Below are 8,947 nucleotides of genomic sequence, written 5' to 3'. Positions count from 1 at the left end.
TCCTTTTTTTTTTTTTTTTGTAGTTGTAGATGGACAGAATGCCTTTATTTATTTTTTTATGTGGTGCTGAGGATTAAACCCAGTGCCTCACACATGCGAGGCAAGCACTCTACCACTGAGCTGCCTAGGCCTGCAGTTAACCCTTTGATGTGGTGAAGAAGCATAAAGACAAGATACCAAGATTGATTTCATGTCCAATATACCTATTTTCACGTGTAAATCCACATTTTTGGATGATAACAGGGATTTTTCTCCTGGAGAAAGCAGCTGTTGTTGACTTTTTCAAAAGTCTTGGAACGTTTGCTATTTTAAAATTTTGTCATTCTTCCACAGAAGGAGCAAATTGCGTAGCAGCTAACCCTGTAAACGCATGCTTACATTTAATCGAAAGAATGGTCAAAGCAAGCCCAGTTTGAGTCCATGATGGAACCCTATCCACCTTCCCAAGATGAGAGGCTGCTGTACTATAGTTTTATTCACCCTTTTTTTGTGAAGTCACATAGCACAGTAGAGTTAGTTTTCCATGTGGCCAACCTGGAAGAAAAGTAGCACGAATAGTTTTTTTAGTTAAGAAGGTATGATAGACCCTAGAGTATGACCTGCCTTCGACTTTGGTCATACAGTAGAAAAAAAAAAATTAGAAGTTTCTATATAACTCCTTCTTCCTAAGAAAAAGAAACAAAAATGTCTTATGTAGCACCATTTGACTCTTTTGGAATTTTAGATTACATAGTCCCATTTTTTGAAGTCATAAGTAAGTAACTCTTTTTCTTCAACCCAGATGGGTACTTCGATTTATTTTTCTAGGTGGTAGTAGTAACACTAAACTGAAAAGACTTGGACTCAGGGTAAATTTCCCTGGTTGGAATTGGACTTTCTCATCAGCAAATGGTTCTATCTCAGAACCAATATTCCCAATCCTGTGGTTGTTCCATTGTAGATTTAGAAATTCAGGATCTGAAAAAAACCTCAAATAAAAAAAATAGTTCCAATTAAAAAATAAATAAAATAAAAAGGACTCTTTGGGACTGTGAAATGCAGAAACAAATTTTGGTCTCTCATTATACTTCCAGGCCACTGAACTAGAGGCCCCCTGTTGGGGCCCATTCTCTGCTCAGACCAGGTGGAATCTAGCCACCGGTGGAGTCTGCCCCACCCAGACTGCCATCCTTACTGCTGGGTCCACCCCCACAGGGGGGAGGACTGTACGCTTCCACTGTGGCCACTAGCTACCGTGGCCCTCCGGACTGTGACCACTGCTGACCACACTGGAGACACGGTCTACCTGCGCTCTGCCTGACAGAGGTCCCACCCGAGGAAGTCCAACAACTGTAAACGGCACTCTCCTTCCAGGACTACGCAAGTGCCCCAGGATTGTTCTTGTGGGGAAGCCAGGCAGGAACTTGGCCTCCCTCCCCAAAACAGAGATTTGCTCCTTGGGGGTAAGTCTGAGAGACCTCTGAGTATTTGAAGAAATACCACCAACAGATGATGCAGCCTACATATGACGATGCTTGCTCAAAAATGAGGCTGCCCCGGGGAAAACTTCCTGCTCCTAAACATGCTTGAGTAGTAATCACTATGAGACAAAGTCCATCCGACTAGAAAAGTGGCATTAGCTGGCTGCGGTGGCACATGCCTATAATCCCAGAGGCTTGAGAGACTGAAGTGGGAAATCATTTAAACCCAGGAGGAGTTTGAGGTCAGCGTGGGCAACACAGTGGCACCCTAACTTTAAAAACCAAAAACCAAAGGTGGTATGACATTTGTCCTTGGTACTGGCCAGGCCAAAGCGATCAAAGATACCATGTTGACCCTGGAAGGTATCTCTCTGCCCAGAGATGTCAGGGATGATGGGGTTGCCCTCCTGCAGGCCAAGGGGGAATCTGTGCCATCATAAACATACTCTGCTATACCAGAGTACCACCTCCTGCCAAGGGGAAGGCCAATGCAGAAATGGCTTACAGAGCAAGCCACCTGGCTTCCTATGTAGACCTCGGGGGTTTATGGGAGTTGTTCGGCTGGATGGGGCTGGATTCTCTGGGGCACACTGAAGTCAAAACAGCAGGGTGGTTTCATTCTGCTGCTTCGAATCCTGTTGATAGCAGCTGCTATAATGTTGTAAGTGACAAATCAGACAGACTTGATCCCACCTTCTGTTTAATTATGATTAATTAAGAATTGCTGGGGCTGGGGTTGTCGCCCAATGGTAGAATACTTGCCTAGCACATGTGAGGCCCTGGCTTTGATACTCAGCAACCAAATAAAAATAAATACACAGAATAGAGATATTGTATCCATCTACAAATAATAATAAAAATCAAAAAGAATTGCTAATAGAACAATGCACTCAAGAGAAAATCAGGAGCCAAGGCTACACACAGAAACAAGAAGTGTGCATATCATAAGACAAGTCTCTACGCTTCTGTACTGTGTGCCAACAGAAACCCCTTGATTCTGGCCTATGTTTCCAAGAATGCTTTTAGGCAAAGCCTCAAAGATAAAGGAAATATCTGCTTTTGGAACAAGGGCAAGTATGCTTAATGTCTACTAAAATAAAGACAATGCCTCCTGCCCATGGTAAAAGACTCAGGTTCCCTGAGTTCAGGGTTCCTTTCCTGTCTGTCACCCCCATGGCACCAGAGGCAAGGGGAGCGGGCATGAACATGCTGATGCTCATGCAGCCTCCTGGGCTAGCCTTCTGTCTTGGACCCAGGTGGCTTTTGTCTTCTGCCAGCTCATACAAAATGTCAGCAGCTAACTTGTGAACTTGAAAGTAGCAGAAGAACCTCAGAGGCTTTGAGGTTCTTGCCAGTGATGTGATCTGACTTGTGTTCAGCACAATCATTCCGGCCTCTGTGTTAACAATGGGGACAGGGTAGAAGCAGGGAGACCTGTTAGGAAGTTATTGTGATCCTACTAGTGGGAAGTCAGGATGGCCTGGATAACTATGGTGGAGGTGGTGGGCAGTGACCAGATGCTGGGGTGTCTGGAAGGCGGCCTGCTGACAGAATAAGACTGCAGCATATCTGAGACACAAGAAAGCAAACTCCAGGATGACTCCTAGACTTGGGACCTGAATAATCAGAAAGATTGGAAAACTATAAGGAGAGCAGGTCTGAGGGAGATGATCGAGTAATGGGGGTACCTGCTGGAACCCCCAGAAAAAAATGTCAAACTGACAGTCACTGATGATGCCAGAGTTCCAGAGAGACCCAGGTGGCAGACACAAATGTGGGAGTTCTCAGGGTACAGAGTGACACTGAAAGCTTTGAAAATAGGTGAGATCCACAAGGGTTACAGAGATGATGCTCTGGAGGGCCGTGATCATGAGCGTGATCATGAGAAGAGGTGAGGAGGCGCTGAATCAGGAACCTACAGCATGTGACACGGAGACCAGAGTCAGAGCTGCCCAGGGACTTAATGGGGAAACACCAGGCACCAGCAGCAGTGCTCCAGTGGAGAGGAGGTGCAAGAGCTGGATTGAGGACTTCTACGGAGCACAGGAGGCAAAGAACCTGAATTGGCAGGCACCGGCTGTTCTTTAGAGGAGTCCCCTAAGAACAGGAGCTGAGAAGTTGAGCAGCAGTGACTGAAATGAGTGGGGAGAAGGGGTCTGGGCTATTGCTGGATTCTTACAGCATATTTGCGAGCACATGGGAGTGACCTGTGAAGACAAAACTGATGAGAAGTTCGCGACAACAGCCTTGGACAGGAGAATGGCACCAACAACTCCACAGGCTGCAACAGGAGGTGGGGCGTGTGGAGGGGGTGTGGGAGCTTCCTGAAAGGTTTCGCATTGCTTTTCTCTTTCCAGTAAGACAGAAAGCAAGATTGACCAAGAGAATGAGACAGAGGCAACAAAGTGTCAAGACAGGGGTTCTGTAGCTTGACTGCAAGGAAGGGAGAAGAGTCAGGGAAACCACTGCACCTGGGGGTCAGGGCACTTCTGCCAGATGAGAAGGGAGGTGCAGAGCTGGGAGGGACGGGCCAAGACTCTGAAGGCAGAAGACTGTAGGCAAAAGCTGTTTTTCTGTGACTTCAGGACCTAACTAAGGATGGTCACAGCGGACCAGGTGTAATAGATACCGGCTATGAAGGAGGAGCGGGTTAAGGCACTGGGCACACACATACGCATGGATCACAACACCAGAGTACATACACATCCCCCTAAGTTGACAATACAACCAGAAACTGAGTACAGTAAAGGGTTTCTGGTTTTGGTTTTGGTGCCAAGGAGTGAAGCCAGCATGTGCTCTTCTCGAGCTACACCCCCAGCCCCAGGTGTCTGTTTTGAATTTTTAGTTCCCTGCCATTAATCAAATCCTCTCTTTCCTCAATTACCTCATAGGAACAAATATAGGACCATCTAAACCTCCCCTCTTCTTGCCTTAGCAAATTACAAACCCTTCAATTTTAGATTTCCCTTTTATTAAAAACATTTGCTTTACTGGACTCGTCATTTGATCCAATTTACAAATAATCTGTTTCTGCTGATAATGTGACAAGTGGAAAACATATTCAAGGAACAGCACAGAGGCACTGTATTTCCAAATAGAAATTCTCCAATGGATAGAGCAGATTTTACATCCAGCTTTCATGTGTCTGAGCAGAAGGAAGCATGTGCATTAAAGCTGAATGACACCAGGAGTATCCTGTCAGGATCCCTGACCCTGATCTGGCAAGGAAGAAGCCCCAGAATAAGAGGAGACTAAAGGCACAGACAAAGAAAGGTGGAAGAGCAGGATCAAGGAGAGGGAAACCAAGGGGCGTCGGGAATGAACCCCCCGTTGGAGGAGAGGTTTCCTTCTGCCCCCCCCACACACACACTCCAAGGCCTCCGTTCCCCCCCCCCCCCCCCCCGTCTCGGGGAGCTCAGCTCTTAGCTTCAGGCCTTGTGCAGGAACAAGGCTGGTCACCTGGGCACTGAGGCTAGATTAACAGGTTTTCATACAGTGTGAGTGGGGGGCAGGAAAAGGAGAGGGCCAGGGAAGGGGAAGCAGGGAGTGTGGAAGCCTCGCCCCTGGCCTGCTCTCCAAGTGGGCCTCACTTCTCTTGGGCCCTTCTGTTCTCTCTCATCTCTGACTAGAGCAGGGGACCCCGACAAGGGGCTCCGACTGTACCCAGCGGTGGGGCTGGAACAGCTCTGCCTCAGCTGCACAGAGAGGGTTTAGTGCAGAAGGTCAGAAGACACCACAGCAAGGCAAGGGCAGAGGCCCTGATGTCGCCCGCCTGCAAAGCTGGCGCCTCCCCCGTGATTCCAAGTGTACCTTGGAGATGCCACCCTACCCCCACTCCCACTCTGCCCCCCGCTTGGTCTCCTCAAGTTCTCCAGCCACGAAGGCAGGCCCCAGGGGTACTGTGCCTCACCTTTGTCTTCTTCAGCACCTGCGGGTCCAGCAGGAAGGCCGGGCTGGGAGGGCTCTGGGTACTGTGGGACGTTACTCACGTCTCTGTGGGGCAAGCAAAGAAGGCACTGCTGAGTTTTCTGTGTAAGAACATTGAAATTTCATAACCAAGCCCAACTGAGGTTTTACATGAATTCTTTCTCTCAAAAATATCATGTAGACAAAAAGGTACAGCAGAGCTGAGAAGAAATAAATTCCCGAGATCTTGCCAAGTTTTGCTTTCATGAAACAATACAAATTTAACCAAAGTGACTAAGGCCACCTGCCACTTCGGTCTGCCTCCTGCCAGGCAGCAGCAATTCTTAGTCCAGAGCTGACTTTCTACCTCTAACTGAAAGTTCATGGCGCCTTCCTTGGCCTGGCCGATAGCTGCGTTTCCTTCTTCACATCACCCATCTAGTTACATCCCTCCATCCTCAGGAGGCAGGTGCCCAGGAAACCTGGTTACACCTGCCACTCTGAAACTCTCTCCTGGTTTACCCTGTTCTCTCAATCATTAAAGGTCCATCAGCCCTCCAAATCCACAGGTTCCCATCTATGGATTCAACTAACCACGGGTTGAAAATATTTGGAAGAAGTTATACTGTTGTTGTTGAGGGTTATGCAGGAAGATGCTCAGGCATCACAAGGCCTGTGATGGCTATGCCTGTCCTGAATGCGTGCAGACTTTTTCTTTGTCACTATTCCCTACACAACACGTTCCAACACCTGTTTACAGTGCATTAAGTTTTATAAGTATCTAGAGGTGATTTAAAGTGCACATGAGGATGTGCACGGGTTATATGCAAACACGCACCATTTTATCTTAAGAGTCCAGAGTATACACAGATTTTGGTGTCCACAGGGGAGTGAGTCCTGGAACCAATCCCTGAGCACACAGAGAGACAGCTAGAGTTGTTTATACTTGTCCAATGCTGCAGAACAAATTATACAGAGGAGTTGCTAATGTGTGAGTATCTATTAGGTTTTTAAAAATCCTCTGAATTATCAATGCTTGGCTTTGTTTCAAGGCTTAGCAAAGGGCAGATGCCTCCCAGCATTATAGTAACTCCTGCCTCCTCTTTCTCTTTCCGAAACAACACATTTGCTCTATTACTGAGAAGGCAGTGACACCAGAGACTGCCATGTAAATTGTGTTTACTTAGAAGGATCAATCTTTCTGAATTATTAATATAATCAGGTTTTACTGTCCTGCATCCTTATTTTGTATTTTAGCCTGCAGAACCGAGTGCCAAGAAAACACACTGACTGAAAGAAAAAGCACATAAAAAAGTATCATAAAGGCTGAAAAAATAAAAACTTACGTGGGATTGCAGATGTGATGAGAAAGGTTCAAGGAGATAGGAGTTTCAGAAGAAAAGTCGTTTTGGGAAACACTGTCTCCTGCATTCAAAAAATAACACATATCACAAATCTTCTAAAACAGTACAATTCAACTGTATATATTCTGTATCAAGAGGCATAGATTATCACTATTATTAACTCCAATCAGCAAGTTCAGTTTTAACTTTAAACTGATATTTACAATCAATTCATTTTTAAAAGACCTTTAAAAAACCATCTTTTTCATTAAAAAGCTAAAATAAAACTCAACACTTAGATTTAAGAATTTGGGTATTGTGGGTCATAGCAACGTATGATAGAAAGCCTGGAAATGTCATGTCCTGTTATTTATGTTTTTAATTTAGAAATAAGAAATATTGATCTTCTTCTGGTTGAGAATTGAGAATGCATGAAAGAAATAAGTTTTCAAATCAAAATGAAAAAAAAAAAAAAAGAATTTTGGTATAGGCTGGATATGTGGTGCACACCTATAATCCCTGCAGCTTGGGAGGCTGAGGCAAAAGTATCATGAGTCCAAAGCCAGCCTGAGCAAAAAGTGAGGCTCTGAGCAATTTAGTAAGATTCTATCTCTAAAAAACAAAACAAGGGCTGGGGATATAGCTCAGTTGGTAGAGTGTATGCCTACCATGTACAAGGCCTGGTTCAATCCCCAGCACCAGAAAAAAAAAAAAAAAAAAAAAAAAAAAAACAGGCTGGGATATGGCTCCATGGTTAAGTGCCCCTGGGTTCAGTCTCTGGTTAAAAAAAATTTTTTTGCTATAATGTATGTTACATTATGAGAGAAGTTGAAACTATCAATATTATGCAACATTTAATAGTTTTTTTCCTGATTAAAAAAATTAGCTATATAATTATAGTGCTCACTGACTTAGTTCATAAAAGTAATATATGTCCATTATTTTAAAAAATCAATAAAAAGAAATAAGAAATTTTTCTTCACAGACACAGACTTATTTGGGAAAGTAGATATACATCAGGGAGAATGCAGGCCATCTCCAGAGGGACAGAGAGCTAGAAATTCAAGTTTAAAGAAAAGTTATAAATTATCTACAAATACACTATCAATATGATCATTCAGGTATCATTTTATGTGTGCATACATATATAAAAATTTTTATATATATATATATATATATATATATATATATATATATATATATATATATATAAATTGGGATCATATTCTATACATACTTGTCTTTTTTGTGTATTTTTAAATTTGTTCTTTTTAGACATAGTATTTTGACATACTATACATACATGGAGTATAACTTTCCATTCTTGAGGTTGTACTACACTTTGTCTTTTCAATCTTTCACAGTGAGGACATTTTCCAACTATTATATAGCATTCAAGCACAACTTAACCCATCTCATCCCACTGTACTGATTTGGAACACCTATAAAAACTTAAATTGAGCAACAAGCATACCACTTACAGTAACTCTGCATTAATTATTATGTTTTTTAGAGGTCTGTTCTCTTGACAAGATTGGTGAATGTTCAGGGCATTTGAAACATTTAAATTCATTGTGAAATTGGCAGAAATTCTGCTGCAAAAATAACTTCTACTAAATGTTCCACTGAACAAAATATTACATGCATAACTGATACGTAACACAGGAAGTGGATTCAAGAAAGTATTCTCTAGAACTGTGTTGTCATTCAAGTTACCAATGGTGGAAAACATGGTGTACACACACACCAGGATGGAATATTAAGCCTTAGGAAGGAAGGAAATCCTGACTCATGCTACAACATGAGTGAGCCTTGAGGACCCATGCTGACTGAAGTAATCCAGGCACAAAGAGACAGTGTCACTGTAGGATCCCACTCACACGAGGTACCTAGAGGAGTCAAGTTCACAGGGACAGACAGTAGAAGAGAGTAATGGGAGCTAAAAGGAGGAGGAACAGGAGAGACTAAATGAGAAGTCCTGCAGATGGGGACTGGGGATGGCCGCATAACCATGGGAACGAACGTAATGCCACCGCACTTTACACCTGAAAATGGCATAAAGGGGCTGGGGATGTGGCTCAAGCGGTAGCGCGCTCGCCTGGCATGCGTGCGGCCCGGGTTCGATCCTCAGCACCACATACAAAAAACAAAGATGTTGTGTCCGTTGAAAACTAAAAAAATAAATATTAAAATTCTCTCTCTCTCTTAAAAAAAAAAAAAAAAAAAAAAAAAAAAAAA

The 8,947-nt window shown here is 43.7% G+C and overlaps 1 protein-coding gene across 1 annotated transcript in view; it reads right to left on the bottom strand.

Annotated features, from left to right (window-relative positions):
- Window positions 1-8,947, bottom strand: part of Tmem131l (transmembrane 131 like) — a 167,801-nt gene that overhangs the window by 7,308 nt on the left and 151,546 nt on the right. The window contains exons 29-30 of the mRNA XM_015484360.2: window positions 6,713-6,791; window positions 5,371-5,453 (exon numbers count right to left, since the gene is read on the bottom strand). Of these exons, the coding sequence (XP_015339846.2) occupies window positions 5,371-5,453; window positions 6,713-6,791 (162 nt within the window). The remainder of the gene's footprint in view (window positions 1-5,370; window positions 5,454-6,712; window positions 6,792-8,947) is intronic.

This window comes from Marmota marmota, unplaced genomic scaffold, assembly GCF_001458135.2.
Source record: "Marmota marmota marmota unplaced genomic scaffold, marMar, whole genome shotgun sequence".
In the NCBI taxonomy this organism is placed as follows: Eukaryota; Metazoa; Chordata; class Mammalia; order Rodentia; family Sciuridae; genus Marmota; species Marmota marmota.
The sequence above is the reverse complement of the archived record's forward strand: the minus strand, read 5'-3'. Positions and strand labels throughout refer to the sequence as shown.